The sequence below is a fragment of the Panthera leo genome, chromosome C1, assembly GCF_018350215.1.
Source record: "Panthera leo isolate Ple1 chromosome C1, P.leo_Ple1_pat1.1, whole genome shotgun sequence".
NCBI lineage: Eukaryota > Metazoa > Chordata > Mammalia > Carnivora > Felidae > Panthera > Panthera leo.
Window position 1 is genome coordinate 165,452,173 of NC_056686.1, and position 24,585 is coordinate 165,476,757.

Sequence of the window (24,585 nt, forward strand, 5' to 3'; positions counted from 1 at the left end):
AGTGTGTGTGTGTGTGTATATATATATACACATATACACACACACACACACACACACACACATACTCAATGGGGTATTACTGAACAATCAAAAAGAATGAAGTCTTGCCATTTGCAATAACATGGTTGGAACTAAAGTGTATTATGCTAAGCAAAATTAGTCAGAGAAAGACAGATATCATGACTTCACTCATATGTGGAATTCAAGGTACAAAACAGATGAACATAAGGGAAGGGAAGCAAAAATAATATAAAAATAGGGAGGGGGACAAAATATAAGAGACTGTTAAATACAGAGAAAAAACTGAGGGTTGCTGGAGGGGTTGTGGGTGGGGGGATGGGCTAAATGGGCAAGGGTTAAGGAGGACACTTGCTGGGATGAGCAGTGGGTGTTATATGTAGGGGATGAATCACTGGATTCTATCTCTGAAATCGTTATTGCACTATATGCTAACTAACTTGGATGTAAATTTTTAAAATTAAAAGAAAAATTTTAAGGAAAAAAACCACAAATTTAAAAAAAGATAAAATGCAGAATTTAAAAAGAAATTTTTCTACATAAGGTAAATAGATACTAAAAAGGGATAGTGTTTAAGTGGGTGTAAGGAGATGGATGTTTTCGTCTGCTGCTAGTGAGAACAAATTACTACCATCTTTCCAGAGAGCAACTTGGCAACATGTGTCTAAAGCCTAAATGTGACCCATTTGATCCAGCAGTTTCACAGCTAGGAATAAATGTTAATGAAATTGCCAGACAGAATCACAGAAATAGACTTACAACGATGTGCATCCAAGTGTTGTCAGTAATAATAAAAAGTTGGAAGCCATTTTTTTTAAAGTATATTTATTTTCAGAGAGTCAGAGACAGCGGGATTGCGGGAGGGGCAGAGAGACAGGGAGAGAGAAAATCCCAAGCAGGCTTCACGCTGTCAGTGCAGAGCCTGACAGGGGGCTCAAACCCACAAAACCGTGAGATCATGACCTGAGTGGAAACCAAGAGTCAGACCCAATGGACTGGGCCACCCAGCTGCACCAAAATTTGGAAACCATTTAAAGGTTGGCTAAGTTCCTTGTGTTATACCTGTATAATGAATTATGTTGACTTTCCAAATAAAGATGAGAGGTATATTTATTAAAATGGAAATATATTCAGAACACCATAACACAGTATATAAACTGACCCCCTTGTTCAGTATCTAAAGATAAATATATCAACATGTTTTTATAGGCATTTCAAAATTGGGGGTAATATCCAGATGTTAGAAGTGTTTCCACTAGGTGATGGAATTATGGTTCATTTTTATATAATCTGTTTACCCTCACATAATTTCTAATTTTTACAATAAGAATGTTTTGTTATATATGCAGAAATAAATGTAGCGTTATTTCCATTTTCAAGACAGTAAGTATGTGTATCAACAGCTTTCTTTTTTTTTTTTTTAATTTTTTTTTTTAACGTTTATTTATTTTTGAGACAGAGAGAGACAGAGCTTGAACGGGGGAGGGTCAGAGAGAGAGGGAGACACAGAATCGGAAGCAGGCTCCAGGCTCTGAGCCATCAGCACAGAGCCCGACACGGGGCTCAAACTCACGGACCACGAGATCATGACCTGAGCCGAAGTCGGACGCTTAACCGACTGAGCCACCCAGGCGCCCCAACAGCTTTCTTGCCTACAGTAGACCCGTTGGTTATTCCCATTTCTGAGTGGCTCTATTGTCCTGCTCTGTTTTCTTACCTGATCCATTTCTAGCTCCCCGTATTAGTACATATGTTGCCCCTTAACTTTATCCCCATGCAAATTTTGGTTTCATTTTATGACATGTTTTTCTCTTATACAGAAGGGCGTAATTCTTGATTTCCCCCATCCCTGGATCTTCCTCTCTCACTCCTAAATAATCTGCCAAATTTTGTCCATTGTCATCAAATGTGGCTCTCAAGCAGCTTTACTTCCAGATCTTCACTGTGGCCGTCTGAACCTAAGCTGTCAGTTATCTCCTACACAGATCTATGTAGTATCCTCTTAGCTGAGCTCCCAAAGGCAAAGCAGCCAGGTGTCTTCCTGAAAACTAACAGTGACTCAGTCATCCCCTTGCATGTAATAACTCTGTGGGATTTTATGGATCCCTTTATGTTGTCATGAAACGCCCTTCACAGTAGGACCCTCCTCCTGTTCATCCCACCCTCTGTCACAGCCCCTCAACTCCTGAGCATTCCTAGAATGGAATGTTTCCCTCGTGTTCCTTACCTGTGTACACTCTCCCTTCCTCCTGTGCTTCTTTCCTTTCTAAATACCTCTCCAACACCAAGTGCCAATTTTATTTCCTCTGAGCAGCCTCTCCTGACCCCTCTAGGGAGGAGTAGAAGCCCTCCTTTTTTTTGCATGTTCTTATTGTATTATGCTGAAATACACCTGATTATGTACTGGCCTCCCGCAGCCCCTCACCCCAACTAAGGCAGGGAGCTACTTAAAGACAAAGGCTGCTTTGGGGGCACCTGGGTAGCTCAGTTGGTTAAGTGACTCTTGGTTTCTACTCAGCTCATGTCTTGTGGGTTCAAGTGCCACATCAGGCTCCACACTGACAGTGTGGAAGCCTGCTTGGAATTCTCTATCTGCCCCTCCCCTGCTCTTTCTCTCTCTCTTTCTGTCTCTCTCTCTCTCAAAATAAATAAATAAACATTAAAAAACATTTTTTTAATAAAAAACAAAGGCTGCTTTCGAGCAGTGCTATATTCCGGCTGATGGCACACACTCTCGCTCAAGTGTTCATTGCATGTGGGCCAAGCCCATTTCTCCCTGTGACCCAGGCTATTTATTTGGACAACAGTTTGTTCTTAATCATTTGATTTTTTGACCTTTTGAGATGAAACAAGAATTCTTATCCTTTCTGTGTGCTTTCCCTTTTTAGGCTTCAGATGATGAGTCTTACATCAGTGATGTGAGTGATAATATATCTGAAGACAACACCAGTGTTGCAGACAACATTTCTCGGCAAAGTAGGCATCCTTTGAGCTTCCAGGTTGTTCTGTCTTCTTGAGAACCCTGGTGATTCAGTGAATAATCATTTTCTCTCCTTACTAATTGTTTCTTCAATACATTTTATGTTTGTACAATCTGCTGGGGTAAATGGTTGAAAAATCTGTTAGGTAGATGCTTAAATGAAAAAATTTTACTTCTTGCTTAAACCAAAAGTTCGAGTCTTTCTTATTAACTCTATGTACTTTTTTTAAAATTTGACTTATCTTTTCTGGACTATTATTTGAGTTTATTTAATACCTTGTTTAAAAAAAAAAGATTATACGTTGACATTTTGTGCATTTATTAGCATCCCTGTGTTGAAATAATTCCATTCACTCTTGAGAGAGTATAGTGAAGGCGTAAGAAATGTATCACAATCATAATTATTTGAAAGGGTTATTTCCTTCCTAGATGTGATGAAATCAAAAAAGCGAAGTATCTTTTATTATGATTCTTGTCTTTCTCTCTCTTCCAGTCTTGAATGGGGAGCTTACAGGAGGGGCCTTCCGAAATGGACGTCGAACATGCCTGCCAGCTCCCTGTCCTGACACCAGTAACATTAACCTGTGGAATATCTTGAGGAACAACATTGGTAAAGACTTGTCTAAAGTCTCCATGCCTGTGGAGCTGAATGAGCCACTCAACACGCTGCAGCATCTCTGTGAGGAGATCGAATACAGTGAGCTTCTGGACAAGGCTTCAGAAACTGATGACCCCTATGAGCGCATGGTAATAAATAATAGAACAGCGCTTTTTAAGGATTTGTCAACCCTAGATGTGGACTAAGGCAGTATTCATTAGGATGGAATCTTTGGGTTTTGCGTAACACTCTCACCAAGCAGTTCGCGTAAATTGGGCAGGGCCGTAAAGTTCCAGATACCTCTATAGAAGACATATGCTTTGTGACTTATCTTTGTCATGAATGTTTCTGAAGTTAGGAGGTAAAGGTATCACACTCCTTATAGGTCTGAAGCATTACACGGCCTTGCTTTATTAGCTTTTCCTGAAAGCCAAGAGAGCCCATTTGTTCAAGAACTTGGGTCAGAAAAAATAGCCTCCTATTTGTGCTCTGCCCTGGCCTCTACTCCATATGACTGTGGAAAACCTGACTGCCCTCTGGAAAGAAAGCACCAGCAGCCACGAGCCTCCTGCACATGGCACTAAGCTATGCAAATGGCATAACCTATAAACTAGGTGTCAGAACCATTGAACTCTGTGACACTCCAAAAACTGGGTGACAGGTGAATGAAGAATACTTGGCCTCAGTTGCCTGCTGTTTCCCATCCAAGTTGAGCCTCATTTCACTCCTTTTTTTACCCATGAGTTTATGAAGAGCCTGTGCAAATAATAGAGAATGCAAATGCTGCCAAATCAGCCCCCATTGACAGGGGGGTGTAAAATCTAGAGGAATGAGGGACGAACAGACCTGGAAGTAGTCTCTCCTATATTATTTTCCTTTCTTAAATGTTTTAACAGGTTCTTATTGCTGCATTTGCAGTTTCAGGATATTGCTCCACCTATTTCAGAGCAGGAAGTAAGCCATTCAACCCTGTCCTCGGGGAGACTTACGAATGCATTAGAGAGGACAAGGGATTCCGATTTTTCTCAGAACAGGTAAGCCCAACTGGACTCAGTGAGGTTTCTGTGCAGAAACTATAAGAAGACAGTTTGACGATGAAAACGGCTTTTTTGATAAACCACTGCTTTCAGTGGGGTATGTTACCAGCTTCCAGAAAACTCACTTTGCTTATCTTTTAATGTATGTAACTTCTCTAGAGAGTGTTTATATAAGCATGAAGTCTTAAAGTGACCGATTCAGTAATTTACTTACACATTTTGAGAATAATTCAGTAACAGAGATGGATGAGTTGACTAGTTTTTTATTTGGGGGTACCCTGTATATGTTGCAAAAAACTTAATCATTTATAGAAGTTTTAACACAGATGACATTGCCTTCTTTTTTGCTTTTAATTACCAGGTTAGCCACCATCCACCCATTTCTGCCTGTCACTGTGAATCCAAGAATTTTGTGTTTTGGCAAGGTTTGTATTTCAATTATAACTTCAAAATCCAATGAAACAGTTTCTGCTTTCTAAATGTACATTATGCTCAGGTTAGATTTCTGCCTTTGGAACTCGGAGAATGTTAGTAATTGGTGTGGAGTTGAGTTTGAGAAATTAGATTTCCTGGCTTTAAATATGAAACCATCTGGGAGATGAAATTGTAAACGTAGGCAGCAAAGCCCTAGGGACAGCAGAGCTCCATGCCCACTGTGCTAGCTCAGGGCTATCACTCTACCTCATTATGCCTCATTATCTGCCCTCTATAATATGGAGGTTCTAACTGCTGCCTTCTTGTTTTTTGAGTGTGTTCAAGATCTTAATTGTGAAAGAAGTTTCTGTGGCACATCATCTATGGCCACAGTCTATTTTAGATATGTAAACATTGCCCTGATTTGTGGTCTTTAACTCACTGAGGCTCAGGGATTTGAATTGAAGTCTCTACTTAACCAGAATGTTTAGTCACAATGTTACAAACTTACCTGAAATTACAAGTTTCAAAACCCCTTTTGATTTTTAAAGTTTATTTATTTTTATTTATTTTGAGAGAGAGAGAGAGTGCATGCGCATGAGCAGAGAGAGCGAGAGAGGGAGAATCCCAAGCAGGTTCTGCACTATGAGCTCAGAGCCCAATGCAGGGCTCAAACTCACAAACCACTAGATCATGACCTGAGCCGAAATCAAGAGTGGGACACTTAACCAACTGAGCCCCCCAGGTACCCTTCAAAACCCTTTTAGAAAGAAAACTATATACAGTTGACCCTTGAAAACACTGGGGTTAGGGTGCTGACCCCCACAGTCTAAATTTCGTGTTACTTTTGACTCCTCCAAAAACTTAACTACTAACAGACTACCATTGACCAGAAGCCTTAACAATAGCATAAGCAGTCAATGAACACATATTTTGTATGTTATATGTATTATGTACTATGTTCTTATAGTAAAGTAAGCTAGAGAAAAGAAATTGTTATTAAAAAAATCATAAGGAAGAGAAAATATATTTATAGTACTGTACCCTATTGATCAAAGAAAATCTGCCTATGAGTGGACCCATGCATTTCAAACCCATGTTGCTCAAGGGTCAACTGCATATGTACGTTTAACCATTAAGTATAAATTGTTCCTTCATGTTTGGAAGGGAGCGTCATTGCTCACAGAATGCCTCTTCTCATATGCACTTTCTCAACCTGGAAACACACAAAATGATAGAGTACTATGACTGTATTTGATTGCAAAATGAGAAAATAAGTCATTTCTTGGTCATAACAAAGAGTCAGAAATTTTGTGGAAACCACACTAAGCTCCCTTACTTACAGTCCATCAAAATGGGGCCAAGTGGTTATTACAAATGCACAGGCAAACCTAAGTGTCCCCCAGTAACACATAAAGCCATCATGTGAGATAAACATCATATGAGCCCTGGGCCATATCTTAACAACCAGCATAGGAACATCTTCCTTAGGTTAATTTCATTTTCTCATAAATCTTACTTACTTTCTGTATTAGAGATTTTCTTTTTTTACTATTTTCCCAAATCATATAACTTTTCAAATCAATATGTAAATAAATCCATGGTATTGCCTTACTGAAATTATTTTTATTATACATCTTATTTTTAACATGTATGTTAACTGTTTCCACCATTTAGTTAAGACTTACAACAACATTTATCTAGACATTAAAGCACAGTAGAGTCTATGTGTATATGTGTACGTGAATATTCATACACACATGTATATACACATACTGTTCTGAGTTTTTCCCAGTTGTATTAGTTGAAACAGGTAAGGAACATGTGTCATGGAGAAACATAGACAGTAGATTTTTTTGGTTCACAGTTAATCTTTTCACCGTGGGCCATCCCCAGGTACTTGATATGTTAAATCAACAATATAGAATCAATTGTGATTGCAAAAGTTCTTTGTGGAATGTGGAGTGTGATACACATGTTAGGTTTTTATAGAATAAATGATTAGATATGGAATATATATTTCTTCTCTTCTGCCTATGTTGTTTAGATATCAGATGGAAAAACAAGTTCTGGGGGAAGTCGATGGAAATCCTGCCTGTTGGAACACTGAATGTCATGCTTCCCAGGTAGGTTGCTCTCATCTTCCTTTTGGTCTCTTACCTGCTTTTCTAAATCAGAAATGGGCCTTTGAAACTCTAGAAGGTGCCAACAGTCCATTTCTATGTATGCCCAAAGCTTCTGTTAACATCTCCTAAGTTTTGAGAATGGATCCCCCCACCAAAAGCAAATGAGGACTTTAGCATCTGTATCAAAGCTCCCTACTTCTCTCTGCTCATCCTCCGTTCATCAAGTCAGTACCAGCCACCTACCTGTCCCAGTCACCATGTTAGTTTGCAGTTTACATCAGAGGTTCTTTTTAGCCACTTTTTTTCTATATAATATATGTTTTCACTTTTGAATTCACCTTAGATCCAGGGACTATTTCTAATGTCTAAGTTATTGAGGAAGAGTGATAAAATTCTTTTATGGTATTTTTCTAGAGGATATAGCCTATAAATTTTTTAAATTAATTGAAGTTTTCATTGAGGCCAAAGGCTTGATTGTTGTTTTGTTTCTTTCTTCATTTGGTTGGTGGTGTTTTGTTTTGTTTTGTTTTGTTTTGTTTTGTTTTGTTTTGTTTTTTGCTTATTTAATGACAGAATTTGCTGGTGGATTGGATATGAAAGAAGGTGGGGAACGGGAAGAATTCCCAGAACCACAAAATAGACTTTATTTGCAAACTCATGAGAAGAGTTTTCTCTCTGTATACACCATGGTGTATATAGAGTCTACATGATACCAACTCATAAATCTTCTTAGAAACTTAGAAGTGTTTTATTTTATTTTGAAAAATAGATAAATTTTATTAGCCTGGGTGGCTCAGTTGGTTGAGCATCTAACTTCGGCTCAGGTCATGATCTCGCGGTTCGTGGGTTTGAGCCCTACGTCGGGCTCTGTGCTGACAGCTTGGAGCCTGGAACCTGCTTTGAATTCTGTGTCCCCTTCTCTCTCTGCCCCTCCCCTGCTCGCTCTCTGTCTCTCTCTCTCTCTCAAAATAATAAATAAACGTTAAAAAAATTAAAGAAGAAGATATAGATAATGTGTAAACTTAAAGGCTATCTGAAGCTATGTCATCTCATTCCTTGGCAGAAACTCTGTCCCAGAATTTGCATTAGGTACGTGCTGTGATCATTAGTCTTTTCTCAAAGAATTATTCACATCTTTGGTCTTAACTCAGAGTATGAAACAATGTGCTGAGGATAATCTTACTTAAAGTCCCATCCTACCATGCCTATCTCCTCCTTCAGATCCTTCCACAGCGGCGCATTACCTGCACTGTGAATCCAGCCAGACTCATTGGGACATCATTGAAGGCTTTCCCTGCTCCACCCCATCCACCTTGCCAGTCTTGCCACCCACCATTCCCGCTCATGTGTGGCACACCACTGGCAGGCCCCCAGATACACCATGCTATTCTGACCTCTGTGGCTTTGTCAGTGCCTTTTCCAGTCTGCAGCACCCTCCTTTCCACCCTCCAAGCTTAGACTGAACCCAGCCTTCTCTAACAAATCTTCCTTGATACTTACCGCACGTTCCAGGCAGATATAAGGACTCCCTTTTCTCTGTTCTCATGCTACTTCCTCATCATATTTTATTGTAAGTATTTGTTTCCATGTCCATCTACCCCTACCATACTGTTGGCTCCAAGAGAGCAAGACACAGGTCCTATTCAACTTGGTAGCTTTAGCACCTGGCCTACAGGAAGCACTGAAATGTTCCTTAAATGAATAAGTCATATCATAAATATCCTTGACTACATAGAAATGTTCAACAAAGAAATGAGAGGGAAAAGGAGGGAAGAGAGACCTTTGGCCAAATAATATTCCCAGTAGTAGAAACAGTCATAAATATTTGTAACCTTTATTGTTTTTAACCAATGTTGTATTCTTCCCTAGGTATGGAGATTGCTATGTATGGAATAAAGTCACCACATGTATACATAATATTCTCAGTGGGAGGAGGTGGATAGAGCATTATGGAGAAGTAACCATTAGAAATACCAAAAGCAGTGTTTGCATTTGCAAACTCACATTTGTTAAGGTAAATAATATCACACAACAGTCAAGGAAAAAAAACAATATAAAGTGCTTTGTAAAGGAGAAATAAAACAGTTACCTTCAACAGCAGCAAGTGAATCTATCCTGTAACATTGATCCTTATGGGCATTTTAGATAAGAAAGCAGAACCTACTGGTAGAGTTACACAAGGCATCTAGACTTCTGAATGTGTGGAGGTCAAAAAAGGCACCATCTCAAGACAGAAGAAATACCCTTTCCAAAGAATTTTCTTTTTAAGCAGCCAGTCAGCACCCATTAGGTAAAATTCCAGAAAACACTTCTTGCCTATAGCGAGCCCTCTGGTTTCTATTTCTATTCCTGCTTGATTGCAACACAGTCAAGTGATCTTATTTTAGGGAGCTAATTATAATGCATTTGTCATTTTCTGAGGATGCGTGTGGATGATAGCTTCCAGTCACCACAAGCTTATCCAACTCTGCCACTATTATAATCCAAATACATTCAAGAAAAAAACATCACCTTTATTAACAGGAAAAGATTCCTGGGATAGAAATGCTTACACAATATCATTTTCCCTTCGTGTCTGTGGTCCTAAGAGGAACACACAGTACTGCCCTCTTGTTTAGGCATGCTACAGAACTCATCATGGTACAGAGATCCCACCAGCCCCTTTATCTTTTCTACTCCTGATCTCATTCTGTCGTGGCAAAAGCGGGTAACATATTGAAGTCTTAACACTCAAAAATGTTCTCTTAGTAAAATCCTTTGAAACCATTTGGAAGGTCATGTTATTAATTGAAGGTCTTTATTTTTACTCAAGATGTTTTTTGTGTTTTCCTTTTTTCCTTGGAAAAAAAAGCTACTCATTAGGTGGCTCAGAACTGAAAAGCCAGGATCATTAGTTGGCTCTGGTTGGGTGGTAACAGTAAATGTGTGCATTTAGTTTTGTGGGCCACGAGAAGCTTCGATTTAGGCCTGCCCCTAATATTTCCAGAGCTCAAAGCAAGAGTACAAATGGGGGCCCCAATTCCATATGTGTAAATATTTAAAATTTGTAGATCAAACCTACAGTCTTTCAAATAGCTTACATTCTGTTCTTTGACCTTGACAAATATGCCTTTTATAACAAAACCCCCAAGGCCAGATTGGACCCTTTAGAACTGTGAGCTGGAAACCTGGCAGCACAGGAGAACCAGACCCGATGGATGGCCTTCCCACTTTCCCCCCTCCTGCAGCTGGCTCTGTCCTGCCCCACAGGGGCCTTGGCCACACATGTGAAGGCAGTCCAGCTGCATGTCTGAGCTCTGTCCACACTCACCTCAAACACCACTGGCCACCCCTCAGGCCTAAATTCATACACTGGTGGTGGATGGTCTGCCCTTTGGATGAATGAATCCAAAGGAAAGGCCAGTATGGACTGTGGAATAAGCTTAGAGTTGTTGGGAGGGGGAATTCTAGCACCTGATCTAGAAGGGGGCCATGGGATCCAGATGGGTAAATTCCCACAGACTTCTAGTCTCCCGGGGAGAAGCATGGCTGGAAGAAGGCCAGACCAGGCTTTTCCTGATGAAATTTAGCTATTTGTGCACACTATAAAAATTATTTCACAAATGACTTCTGCAGCATCGCCCATTGAAACTCATTAAAACCCATGAGCAAAGGAAAAATTTGAGATAGGAGGATCTAAGGAAGAAATTACTAACCTGTAAATTAATTTTAGGTTATTAGGATAGAAACAGAGTCTTTTCTGCCCTAGCATAGAGATTATCCCTTTCGTTAAAGAATGAAATCCTGCCTTTTGCAACAACGTGGGTGGAACTGGAGAGGATTATGCTAGGTGAAATAAGTCAGTCAGAGAAAGACAGATACCATATGTTTTCACTCATATGTGGAACTTGAGAAACATAACAGAAGATCATGGGGAAAGGAAAGGGGAAAAAATAGTTTCAAACAGAGAGGGAGGGAAGCAAATCATAAGAGACTCTTAAATAGAACAAACTGAGGGTTTATAGGGGGCGGTGAGGGACAGGGGAAAAATGGGTGATGGGCATTGAGGAGGGCACTTGTTGGGATGAGCCCTGGGTGTTGTAAGGGATGAATCATGGGAATCTACCCCCAAAACCAAGAGCACACCGTATACACTGATGTTAGCTAACTTGACAATAAACTGTATATGTATTAAAAAAAAAAAAAAAGATGGGTAGGGGGTGGATGGAAGAAACAGGTGATGGGTATTAAAGAGGGCACTTGTGATGAGGGCTAGGTGTTGTATATGTTGAATCACTAAATTGTACACCTGAAACGAATATTACATATAGGTTAGCTAACTGGAATTTAATTAAAAACATAATTAAAAATTAGAAAATAATAATAAACTCATATTCCCACATCACACCACATACAACTAATTTGAGATCGATTATAATCTCAATGGTGAGTGGCAAGTCCATAAAGTTCATAAAAAGAAAAAAAAAGACTATCCCCATAGCTTGGAAGTAATCAAGATAATGTACTAGCCATACAGGTAAAAACTGATTACTCAAATTTCATTTAAAAAATTAAAAAAAATTAAGTTAAGCCAACTAACACTTAGGAAGCCAAACTTTCATATAAAACATTTTGAGGTAGATTTCTGGAAGTGATTTGAATGAGTAACTTCAAAGTTAAGAAAATTTTCCTTATGGAAATTATAGGGATTGGTGTTATTAAAGAGATCGGATGTTTTAATTGAGTTTGGTTTTTCCAGGTGAATTATTGGAATTCTAATGTGAATGAAGTCCAGGGGGTTGTAATGGATCAGGAGGGGAAGGTGGTGCACCGGCTATTTGGGAAGTGGCATGAAGGGCTCTTCTGTGGCGTGGCCCCTTCTGCCAAGTGCATCTGGAGACCAGGTGAGAGGGGTATGGGTGTCTTGCTTTAGGAGGGCACGTTGGGAATGTCATGTCTCATGAAGTTCCCCTCATGTTTGTTTTCTTTAATAGTGAGATTAAAAACGTAGATGCTTGGTGGGCCTGGGTGGCTCAGTCAGTTAAGCGTCTGACTCTTGGATTCGGCTCAGGTCATGATCTCACCATATGTGGGATCGAGCCCTGTGTCAGGCTCTGCACTGACAGCTTGGAGCCTGCCTGGGATTCTCTTTTTCCCTCTCTCTGTCTCTGCCCCTCCCCCATGCTCGATCGCTCTCTAAAAACATAAACAAACCGTAAAGAAAACCGTAGATGCTTAAGACAAGTATAGTTATATATTTTTACCTAACATATAAATTAGGTAAATCCCAACATTTGATAATAAGGAATTATAAAATTTAAGCCAAATCAGACGTGTGGTCAGAGATTAGGCTTCATGTAAAGTCATTTTAAATGTAATGCCCACATTCAAAAGCTAGGTGTATTTATTAAAGAATTCAGATAATTGAACTGTACAAACTAAAGTCCTTATTTATTCTCTGTTCTAATAAAACAAGGGAAAGCCTGCAAACATCTATAATCCACAAATTCAATAACTTAACCAGAGTAAGTGATCTTACTTGAGCGGCAAAAAGCTGCATTATGTTGACATTTAACAAAAAGACATCAAGAGAGTTCTGGTAATACACTAGCAATACTTGAATATCAAGTGTAAATGGAATAAGTGTCCACCTGACATTTATTTTCACTGGAATTTTGTCAGTTACTCCTAACTTTAAAATTAGTTGTTGGTTTTCTAAGAAGCCCCGATGAGTATTTAAATTTCCTGTTAGTAGAGTGGTCAGTTCATTCAATCAGCTGCTATTTATTGAGTAGTGACTATGCATCAAACTTTAAGAGTTTGGAATACATCAACGAGCAAAGCAGACAAAGATCCTGACTTTGAGTTTAGTTAAAAAGTGCCAATAAATATTAACGTAGACCTGTGCCTTTTTCTTTTTCCAAAAGGAAGTAAATTGTCAAGTGTTTCTCGTGAAGTCTTAATGTTCATAGTTAATCACCCTGGCATTTAGTTACCCAATTGAATATTTGAGGGAGAATCATGGTATAGTTTAGCTAGTGAAGACTATTATATGTACATAGTTTTATGTTAAAGACTGTATTTTATTAAATATATAAATCTACCAGTTCTGATAATTAACAAAATGTTTCCTATCTAGCAAAATACAGCCAAGTTAATGCACTTAAGAAAAATCTTAATCTGATATTTATGACTATAAATTTAGTATTAGTGTGGGTATTAATTAAGCACGTGGGTTAAGAAGTCAGCTTCTGCAAGCTTCTTCCTCTTTGCCACTCACAGTGGTTTATTGGCACCGTTCCAGGTTCCATGCCAACCAACTATGAACTCTACTATGGTTTCACAAGGTTTGCTATTGAGCTCAATGAGTTAGATCCTGTGCTGAAAGATCTCCTTCCACCAACAGACGCCCGATTCCGGCCAGATCAGAGGTGAGCATGGCATTGATATTTGAAATGGACACTAGATCATGGCACGGCGGCACTATAGATGTCATCAAGGCTTATTTTCACCACTATCTTTTATTAATTGAATCATTCACTCATTCCCTCATTCGCCCTGCAAGAGTTGAGTCTTCTACCCTAGCCAGCATGATATTCATGGGTGATCATAACAGATACTTAGCACAACAAAAAGGTTCCCAAAGAAGATAACAGTTTTTAACAAGAGGTTTCCACCCCCAGCCCCCAAGACACCAAAAGTATGCAAATTCACGAACTCTGTCTCCACTAAAACCTCCTCCAGTGTTTTTACCTCTTTGTTTCTGCTACTCTTTAACATGGAGTATGTTTTAACCTGAGGAATAAGAAGATAAGCTACAGAAATGCTTTGAGTCAAAGTCTCGTGTTTACCCAGCATGGTTTTGACCCCACAGGGTATGAGATGTACTCAAAATACAGTACCCAGTATTGAATGTCCTACTATTCAATTCTCTTGTATTCCACCCCCCTCTCTAGAACATGAAGTCTCACTGTTTGACATTCACACTCATCAACACACTTTCTGTGTGCATCATATTGAAGTTTGCTTCATTTTGAAATTTAAAGACAGGTTTTGTAAGTTGCCATTGGGTCTGCTTTTTCTTTTCGATTCTATTCCAATATTCCCTCACTTATGACTCCTTTCCTTTCTGTGGCCTTTTGTGATTTCCTCTACTATTATCTTTTCTTTTTTCATCAGTTTTACTCTCATCAATAAGACAGGGACACTCCTTCCCTCTCATTCTGCTCTAAAAGTAAATGGAGAGCAGCCAGCTACCATCCTTCCTGTGGGCGTTAGCACGTGTTTTTTGGATAATATGGAGAAAGAGTACATCTGGTACTTCATGTTGTCCTAAGCCTGAGAGAGCACAGAAAAGTCTTCAAGGCCAAACTACTCACCTTTCATTCCTAGCTTTACATTGCTGTATGCGATACTTCAGTTGGCATCCACAGCAAGTAATGTTAATTGGTGGGCGGTCAGACAGAGGTAGTGTGGCCTGGGGCAGGAGCCAGGGGACATGACTGTTCACCATGTTATATCCTCAGCAGCCAGAAGGTAATCTTATACAAAATGACACTTTTTTTTTTTTCTCAGAAAAGAGGATACAATATTAAAGAGATAATTGTGTTCTGCTTAGGTTTTTGGAAGAAGGAAATTTAGAAGCTGCGGCAGCAGAGAAGCAAAGAGTAGAGGAGCTGCAGAGATCACGCAGGCGCTACATGGAAGAAAACAACCTTGAACATATACCAAAATTTTTTAAGTAAGTCGGTTCATTCCCCAACAGGTGCACACTTTGCAAATGATTGCCACAAGCAGTGAGAAACTCCAGGTGAAAAAAAGAAAGTGAGAGATAGTTTAATGTCCAGGGAACTTCAGATCAAACTGATTTTGGTCACTTTGGTTTCGGTAGTGAAAATATTGAGCCAGATTTTGCACTTGTGAACAGTTTGGAACCATAAAAATAAATTCTCCTCAACAGCTCTTTTCTTTTCGTGGGCAGCAAAAAGGCTGAGAGTCTTGTACAAAAATGCTGTTTGTCCTTCAACTACACCATTTGGAATGGTGGAACCTTGCTTCCACCCCCTCACTTGGGGCCACGATGGGACCCCCACTGCCCTCAAGGGCATCCTGGCTTCATTAGTATTTCATTTTATTTCTATCATACGGGGCTTATGTCATTCAGATTTGGCCTTTCTATGGTGTGTTCACGGGTGATTATTACAGGATTATTTGCAGGATCATGTAGACATCACACAGAGTAAGCTGTATTTTCCAAATCCGTCTGTGGCCCTCCAGAGCCAGGCCGTTATCAGCCCAGAATAAGCTCATATGCTTTCAAGGTGCCATCTTGTGACTGTTCTGGGGAGGAATGCAGCCATGCCCTGCATGGCTGTTCTGGGGAGGAGTGCACCCAGAGTGTCGAAGGTGCACTCTGGGCGTGAGCCTTGCCGAGGCTCACGGAGCTACTGTGGTTGTACTTTTCCCCACAAGTGAAGCACAGACTGTTCTTGTGTGGGACCTGAAGCTCTTAGTACAGTACCTGCACGTGCTTTTTTAGGCACTGTTCACTTTCTAGCCTTGCCTGGAAGTGATTTATTCATGCCCTTAACCCCTCTCCCCAGGACCCCATCCACTTCCATTTCAACCAAACAAGAGGAACAAATATAAATGAGTTTCTTTTTGGTCAAAAATAGTCAAGCCATCAATAAGCAGATAGGAAACTAACTGGCTCACGAAGTACCACTTATACATACACATCTCATCTACGGGAGAGGGTCCAATTACCAGGTCATCTTGATGTGAGTGGAGTCTAATGTCGGTTTTTATATTTCCACAGAAAAGTTATTGATGCCAATCAAAGAGAAGCCTGGGTTTCTAATGATACCTACTGGGAGCTGCGAAAGGACCCTGGGTTTAGCAAAGTAGACAGTCCTGTTCTTTGGTAAACTGGGAATGTAGAGCTAGCCAACATATCACGCTCTGAATGAATAAATAACTATGCACAATTATGTTTCCTAGAGCTCCGCGTGGTTTCTGGGTCGACTGAAAACCGACCATTTGCTTTTCTATTCATCTTTATAATGGACTTTCAGAAGTGCATTAGACAAGGCCCCTAACCACTTTTGGATCCTTTCTGTTTTGCTGCAACCATATCCCTTAAAAAACATCCACGCCCTCCTTGAAAAGCAGAAAAAAAGGAGCAGAATATAAAATCCAAAGTCTGAAGTGTCTGTGAAGAAAACAAACTGTAACTGGTGCTTAAAGCTGATCCAGAGAGTTAAAAGCAACATGACGTCTAAACCACGCATTTGGTCCTTTGTCTGGAAGCACCATCCTGTCCTCAGAGAAGCTCCCGGGCCATGGCAGCTGGTCAGCTCAGACTTCGAGTGTGTCTATTTGATGTGGTGTACTTGTGCTGACCTTGTCAAAAAAGATGTGATACTTCTCAGAACCTGTTCCATCTGTACGCCATTGTTCATGCCTTAAGAAATGCAAAGATGTACAATAAATCATTTTTTAAATGTGTGCTCCTAGGTTTATGTGAAGGACAGCTCTTTTGAATCATGGCATGATTCACTTTCTGGGATCAGAACAATTAGGAGACTAACACATGGATTTTTGCAAAGTAAACGACACATGCTTTACTTTGATCTGTCGGCTACTGTATCATATATCCGAAGGGCAAGAAGGAAAAGGTGTGCTCAGTAGATCTCTGTATTCACATTGCTCGTCAAGTTCCTGTCCTGCCACCCGATAATAAACCCTCTTCGACCTAACCTCACAGTGTGCCCTGTTATTTGGCAATATCTGTATTTGATTTGAACACTTGGCATCAGTGTTAAAACCCTAGAAGGAAATAACAAAAAGCATGTGGCATTTTGTGTGGGCTTAGGAGTTACTGTAAACATAAACTGTTTCTGAGTGGAGCACAATGTAACCCCCGTGTCGAGCTTGTTCCCAGCCCATTGGCACCGAGTGGAAACCTGCTGGGAACAGAAGCAAGAATACTAGGGGCTTAGTTGCATTGTTTCAATGAGTTCTATGCAAAATCATACTTTATATTTTCATCCAGTGATTCTGTGTAATACATAATGACATATTAGGCATCTATCTTGCCTTTGGCAGAGATAGAAAACAAGCTCAAGAGTTTATCCTTCCCAACAAGAGGGCGGGGGAGGGAGGAGGGAGGGGCAGAAATTCGCTTTGCATACTTCAGGATTTGGGTTTTTTTCCAGTATTCAGAGGCTTTTGTAAGAAACTTGCATCAGTGTTCCTGAGTTTCTGCACGTAGATGACTATATAAATGCCTGTATGTTTAAAAAAAAATCTCTTTAGAGATTTTCCTAGAGAATTATAAAATTACATATATTTTATTCTTAGAGTCTTACCATCGGATTTTAAGTGTTACTTTAAACTCTGATAACAAGGTTATTGACATTTTACATTTTGTTATGAGGTATTGATTGTAGTGTTCTTTCTCCTCAGCAGAGCATTCTCCATAATCCACTCTCAAACCAGAACTGCCACGGAGAACAGAAGGAAACACTCTGGAGTCTCCACTAGGTGGAGCCGTGTTTTAGTTCTGAAATCCCTCCTTCCATCTGAGTGCCTGTATCCTGTGTACCCTATGGTTTTAAGTGAAATTTCCTTCTCAAGGGCGCCTGGGTGGCTCAGCTGGTTATGAGCCAGGTCATACTTCGGCTCAGGTCATGATCTTGCGGTCCATGAGTTCGAACCCCGTGTAGGGCTCTATGCTGACAGCTCAGAACCTGGAGCCTGCTTCAGTTTGTTTCCCTTTCTCTGCCCCTCCCTAACTTGTGCGCATGCGCTCTCTCTCTCAAAAAATAAACATAAAAAGTGTAATTTCCTTCTCAAGTAAACTCCCTAATCCATCACCAGATGTATGCATCCCACTGAAGCAACACCCTCCCTAGGATTCTCAATGCCTTTCATTCCCATTTTAAATCTATAGGTGGCTTGCCTCGAGATAGTAAAATTCTTCCCTTGTTATTGATTCTTTTGCTACGCATTCATCTTGACGTCTTTTTATCAGCATCCCGAGCTACATGCCTTTCATTTTAATTAAAACGTAATTAGAATTCGGTTGTCTTCCCCATAGGAGTCTGTTCACCCACAGTTGGTAAAGCTTTAAATACCGTTTAAAGTGGTTCTGGTCTGTACTTACTAGCACTTTCCTGAATAGTCTCAAAATATTTAGCCTAAAAATAAGAAGAGAATTCGGCAAAGCAAATACACTGCAAATAGAGAAGTAGGAAGATGAGGTGTGACTGTGGATGTATCCGTTCACGCAGCTGCAAGAGGACTCAGGACCCACCAGGGAAGTGACTGCTGTAACCTAGCATTCAGGCTGTAACTGAGAAGAAGAATAACCACCAGAGAGGACCTTCACTAGATAATAAGTTCAGGCTACAAATCAGATAGGTAAATATTCATCAGAGCTAATCTGAAAAGCACTACAATGTATAATAACACCTTGCATTGAGAATCTCTTTGGAGATTCAGATATCCTTAAACTCCCAATTCAAGTGATCAATTCAATTTCAGTTAATATTCCTGTAATGCCTCATTCACAAATCTCCCTATTAAATGTTCATGCTGATGTAATGGCCTCACTCCCCCCGCCCCCACTTTTTTTTTTTTTTTACTTTTTACTAATACCATGGTTTTAGAATTGTGAGATACATTCAGTCTGGAATTTTCATCTGCATAATTTGGGGCTTTTGAGACTAGTTTAAAATGCAAAAGGAGAGAATAACTATTAGATCATTCCTGATGTAACCTGACTTATTTCTTAGAATTTTATATAAGCCTTTTGTGTTTCAAGGGTACTTTTCTTATTTGTTTTTCCCTAAAACAATCTAAAATAGAGGAAGACTTAATATATCTTTATACCTCCCCTGCGATTTATTCATAAGCTTCTTCATCTTTTTGAGCTGGTCATTAAGGAAAGCAGTAATAAGTGATGATGGTCCTGTGGATGCGGCTAGACTGAACAGATCAATGGCACATGCCAGCACTCAGAGGCCGACTAGAAACTAATTATTTTGCTCCCATATGCTGCCACCCAGGGTGCAAATTTACTCTCAGATTTTGCTGTTATTGTTTTTTTTTTTTTTTAATTAAGTCATTGTTTTTCGTGGGTTACTTAAAAATACCGCATAATTTCCAGGCAGTTGTAAAAATAAAACTCATTTAAGATACCTTTTAATATTACCTATCAATTTATATGTGACATAAAAACTACCAAATCTATTTTCTGAGTAAGAGGTACCAGGGGTCGTCAATACACAGGATGCCTGGTTGTTGATTTTCCAAACCTTTTGTTCCTCTTCATTATTCTGGTCCCCGTGCCTTTCAGCAGTCCCACTAATCAATCATTAGCTCCTGCCCCAAAGAGCACTTGGAGGGCAGGGGTTAAAGAAGAAACTGATCAACGGTTTGTTTAGTTCTGGTTACAGCTGTGGCTGGAGATGACTTTATAATACTAATCTAATGTAAAAATTTGTTATTACAGAAATTAATTATCCATCTTGTCTAATCTTGTTCCCTATCATCCTAGATAATGAAGTGTTTGTGGGAGTAGAGCTCCTCACACACCAGAGGGTGTAATAAATGTTTGCACTTGGCTCAAGTTGTTATATAATGAATGTGGCACAGTAAATAGAGTTTGTGTACAAAATACTAGTTTATTTCTATGGGAGCCATTCTGTTCAGGATATATATAATGTATCTAATTAAACAATTATGAATCTATTTTGTGCTCTAGAAATGTTCTTTTGGGGGGAAGATGGAAAAAATGTAATTGGAGCTAAGATTAAGCTAAATTTTGTTGGGGGTTGTTTGTTTTCAAGACTTCCCAGTCATGTAGAAATACTGCTTATCAAAACAGGATTAAATCCTATAAGTTTTAACTGAATTTATTTTGTAAAGTTGATACATTTAAATTGTACATTGCATGAATCATTCTGTTAAATCTGACTTTGTTTAGCTTTAATACATAACTGAGAACATACCTTGCATACTCATGTGAGAACATACCTATGTGACTGAATCATAAGACCTTTCTTGCAGCCTTCGCTATTAGAGAAAATGGTAAATTGTTTAAGGGGTTAGTTTTAATTCCTTCCAAATGAGATCTAAAAAGGAGTTCTTTAAAAATCATTGGGATGAAATAGGACGCCCACCATTTGAAGCAAACAAAGCCCCATGATTAAGGCAACTTACAGATAATAGTTACCTGTCTGTTACATGCATCTTTCTGTTTCCCAAAACCACTCTCATTTTTTTTCTTCCTTCTCATCCTGACATAGTGAGGGACAGGGATACACATGCCTATTCTTTTGCACTGTGTCAACCGAGTATGGGGAAAATATGCAATATGTATGCACAATTGCAGGGTAATATATCAATCCTGAAACCCCTGTATTTAGCCTCTGTGGAACACTATTGAATGTTTGTGGATTAAAAATTGCCCCGTAATTCCATACTATTAGTTTCCTTGGCATCTTCAGATTGATAGGGGAAAAAACCATAAAACAAGAATGTCTTTATTTTCTGCAATTTTTTTCTATTATACTTTCTTTCTAAATATAAACTAGGGCTATTGTGATGAGAGGAATGTTGAGTTTTCAGAAAATGAGGCATAATTCTATTTGAGTTCACCTGTTTCTTCTTCCTTTAAGTTCAATAAGATAAGCAACAACTTAATACTGTTAGAGAAGAATGCTAAAACCATTATTATTTTTAACGTGTTTTTTTTGTTTGTTTGTTTGTTTTTTGAGACAGAGAGAGACAGAGCATGAATGGGGGAGGGTCAGAGAGAGGGAGACACAGAATCTGAAACAGGCTTCAGGCTCTGAGCTGTCAGCACAGAGCCCGACACGGGGCTCGAACTCACGGACCGAAGTCGGCCGCTTAACCGACTGAGCCACCCAGGCGCCCCTAAAACCATTTTATTTTAGGCACCAACTTCCCCACACCCTCTAGTTATCCTCATCTAGTTAGTTCTTTGAGAAATGGTGTGGTTGCTGGAAACTTCCTTCAATCATTTCAAGCTTATTGAGGTGTCACTGACATAAACTTTACATACATGAACAAGTAATTTGATATATTTGATGTATACGTACACGTCACACCTTCACCACGATCATGACAATGAGATCCATCACCATCAAACCTTTGCGCTGCCCCTTGATAATCCCTCTCCTGCTCCTCCCCATCCACCACTCCAAGGAAATCATTGTTCTGCTTCCATTACTTCTTAAAACCCGGATATTTTCTTGTATTTATTGCATCTGAGACTTTTCTAGAAGGCTGTGGTGCACATGGGGAGATGTGTGCCTCCAAACTCCTCCCATGCCACTACCCCAGGATCCAACATCAAACAGTAACACGTTACAAAAGATCTTACGTTCTAGGTCAGTAGCCCAGTAGAAATTCTAGATTTTAAAGGGAAGACAATTAACTATCTTTCATTTCAAAATAGCAATGTAAGTTACTAAATTCATTTCCATCTTCAGAGAGGGGGCCAAAATAATGGTAACACCGAAGTTGTTGGCAGTACTGTGGGAAGCATTTTCCTCTTGTTTGTAAGGAACGACTCCCCGACAAAGCCATGGGAATCTAGAATGACTGCTCTTGAAATGATGGCATCTTAATGATGACGAAGGAAGTAGCCTTTGCTGATTCATTTATTATTTGCCACCTTAGCCCCACTTTTGAGTCGCAAACATTTGAAAGCTCCAGTGTTCAAGAAGGCTGCCTTTCCATCCTTTCTAATGCACACACTCCCCATCTGGAGATAAGGTTGTTAAACTCTCAAAAAGACATGGAAATGAAGTAGCTGCAGTCCAGGGAGCTTCCTGCCATTGACAGCCCTGCAAGCTGAAAGCTTATTCCTGATTTCCTGCCCCTCAAAGCCTGTTGCTCAAAAATAGAAAACTGTTCCAGAGACTATCAAATACAGCATGCTTGACATTAAGTGCTAATGAGGAGTCAAGAATGAAAAGAAGAGAAATGGAAACTGAGAAAGAAAATTAGGCTCCCTAAGTGACGCAAGGGTCATGCTCCTTGGGGGTGTGTGGATGGATCCCCGGAGGCCAAGTTATCGCCTTGGATGTTTATCTACACACAGATTTCTGAGCTTCCCTCTGAAGATTCTGAGTCCAAAGAGCTAGAGTATGGACCAAGAATCTGTATTTCACCAACCACCTTTGGCCCCCAGGGAATTCTGAGGCAGATGGGAAAGCTCCATGAGCATGGGCTGGCCTAACCCCCCACTCCCTGGTCCCTGCTCCAATCTCAGGATCTTGTTTGTTGTCTGATAGTGACGTTTGGGACGCAATAAGAAAATCTAGGAGGAATGAAAACCAACTAGAGCTTGGTGACTTATGACTCACTCTGTCATGTGTGGCTTTTTGTCACTTTGATGACTTCTGTCCCAAGGCCAGTGCTGTGATATGGAAGTGGGGAGGAGGGAGGACAGAACCCTGAAACCTGAAAGATGAGACTATGTTAAAACAGAGACCATCGAAGGGTATTCTTGAAGCATTCTAGCCAGCCCGGATAACCAGAACTTCACCCTTCAAAGCCATGGCTCAACCTCTCCTACTCACCTTCCATTTCCCTCTTAGACCTGGCTTATGCCTCTAAGGGAAGTTGTAAAATTAGGCTGATGGTATGCTCCTGGCTGGTGGAAGCCGCAAGGAAATTCTGTGGTAAAGCACGCTCCTGATTACCTAACAGATTTTCCTAGCTACGTAGAGCAGCAAATTCTTCCTCCATGTCAGCTTCTTCCCTGAAAATAATATATTTTTAAATGTTTCACTTGAAAAACCTCCACTGTGAAATTACTCTGCTTATAATTGGACATGTAAAGGCCATAGTCATATTGTTAGTTGGCATACGGTCATTTTGAGATAGAAAAATTAAATTTTATCTTATATGAGGGATAGACTTTCAAGCAATTTTCTACAGAAGAATAGCTTGTAGTTCAATTTCCTAATGAACAAGTAATTACTCACTGAAGAATATTGTCTAATCTGTGCCACCTCAAAATAAGAATTGTGCCTCTTCAATGAATGTTGTATACCAGAATGTTACATTTGTAAGAGCACAGGAAACTGAATAAATTTTAAACTGCATAAAGAGACTTGAGTTTTGTGTGCAATACATTCTAATGACCTTCTCACAAAAGGCGTAAATATCTGTATCTCCAGGAGGAGACTTCAAGTTGGATATAAAGAAAATTGAATACTTACTCTGACTTCCATTTCCAGCTTTTTTCATGTGGTAACAATGTAGAAACTGTTTTCAAATCAAATTCTGGAACAAAGGATTTCTCCCTGAATTTTGAACTTATTTATATGAAGATTTAGAGAGCTGGTTTCAGGTTTCTATTTTGTTTCTAGCTTATAGAAGTAAAACTGTATATGGTTCTTAAAGGTTGCAAGGAACTCAAGATCTCACAGATTCGTTTTTTCCATTGCCGGGCTCTTGAGAAAGCCACTAGGGATTAGCTTTTCCTCATCCAATTGTCTTCCCTCAGAAGGAGAGTGTTCATAGGGAATGCTTTCTGTCACTGTTGAAAGCCCTGCCAATCAAATAGTGACAGTGTATTTTGCTTTTAGTCTTCATACACATTGTAGGCAGAAGATTTATCATTCTTGACCTCCAAGTCTCTAATTTCTTATCAAGAGGTGGAGGAAGAAATATTTTCAGAGGCAGTGTCAAAGCAATATACTAAACCTTTGGTCACTAGAATCCCTAAATCAATTTCTTAAAAATATTGGCAGCCTGCCTATTTCAATCCTGCTAGAATATGTTAAGCAGATAGGCCCTGGGGTTTCAATAGCCCAGTTCACTGTGGAACGTTCACGGGGTAGTGCCTTATCCAGACACTGTCCAAACACGGAGATGTGAGGGTCTCATCATGGCATTTCCAGGGGATGGGGTCCTAGGATTATACCGAGAAACATCCATGTGGTTGGCAGGAATGCACGAAGAAATCTTTCTTCCTTGTGTCCTTTTCTCCGTACATACCAGAAGCTCTTAGTTTGGAGAGATGGAGGGAGGAAAAGAGAGGGAGAGAAAGACTGAGAAAATAAGAACTCAAGATCCCAAAGAAATGCCCCTCCTCTTGCTGTATGTAATAAAGCAACAGGAAAACAAATTGAAAATAAGTAGCAAAGAGACACAGTAGATGAGACTTTTAGTTGCATAGTTTGTGATTATATAAACATCACTTTCCTGCTCCAACTATGATATCATGCCAGAGAATTAACCTCTTCTGAGTACACATAGTCCCAGTTACATACACTATTGCTGGTTTGTAGGTAGTGATTTCTTGGTTTACTTTTAGCTTCCTGGGTACAAAATTTAGATGCAAATTGGGATAAATACAAATGATCACCTAACTAGGCGGCTACAGGG

The 24,585-nt window shown here is 39.7% G+C and overlaps 1 protein-coding gene across 4 annotated transcripts in view; it reads left to right on the forward strand.

Annotated features, from left to right (window-relative positions):
- OSBPL6 (oxysterol binding protein like 6) overlaps positions 1-16,906 on the forward strand; it is a 118,450-nt gene extending 101,544 nt beyond the window's left edge. For all 4 annotated transcript variants that reach the window (XM_042949251.1, XM_042949254.1, XM_042949252.1 and 1 more), the window contains 10 exons: positions 2,907-2,994; positions 3,492-3,745; positions 4,493-4,630; positions 4,995-5,058; positions 7,095-7,173; positions 9,043-9,187; positions 11,912-12,056; positions 13,457-13,583; positions 14,771-14,893; positions 15,971-16,906. In XM_042949251.1, the coding sequence (XP_042805185.1) occupies positions 2,907-2,994; positions 3,492-3,745; positions 4,493-4,630; positions 4,995-5,058; positions 7,095-7,173; positions 9,043-9,187; positions 11,912-12,056; positions 13,457-13,583; positions 14,771-14,893; positions 15,971-16,079 (1,272 nt within the window). In that variant the 3' untranslated portion in view covers positions 16,080-16,906. The remainder of the gene's footprint in view (positions 1-2,906; positions 2,995-3,491; positions 3,746-4,492; positions 4,631-4,994; positions 5,059-7,094; positions 7,174-9,042; positions 9,188-11,911; positions 12,057-13,456; positions 13,584-14,770; positions 14,894-15,970) is intronic.
- Positions 16,907-24,585: the final 7,679 nt, after the last annotated feature.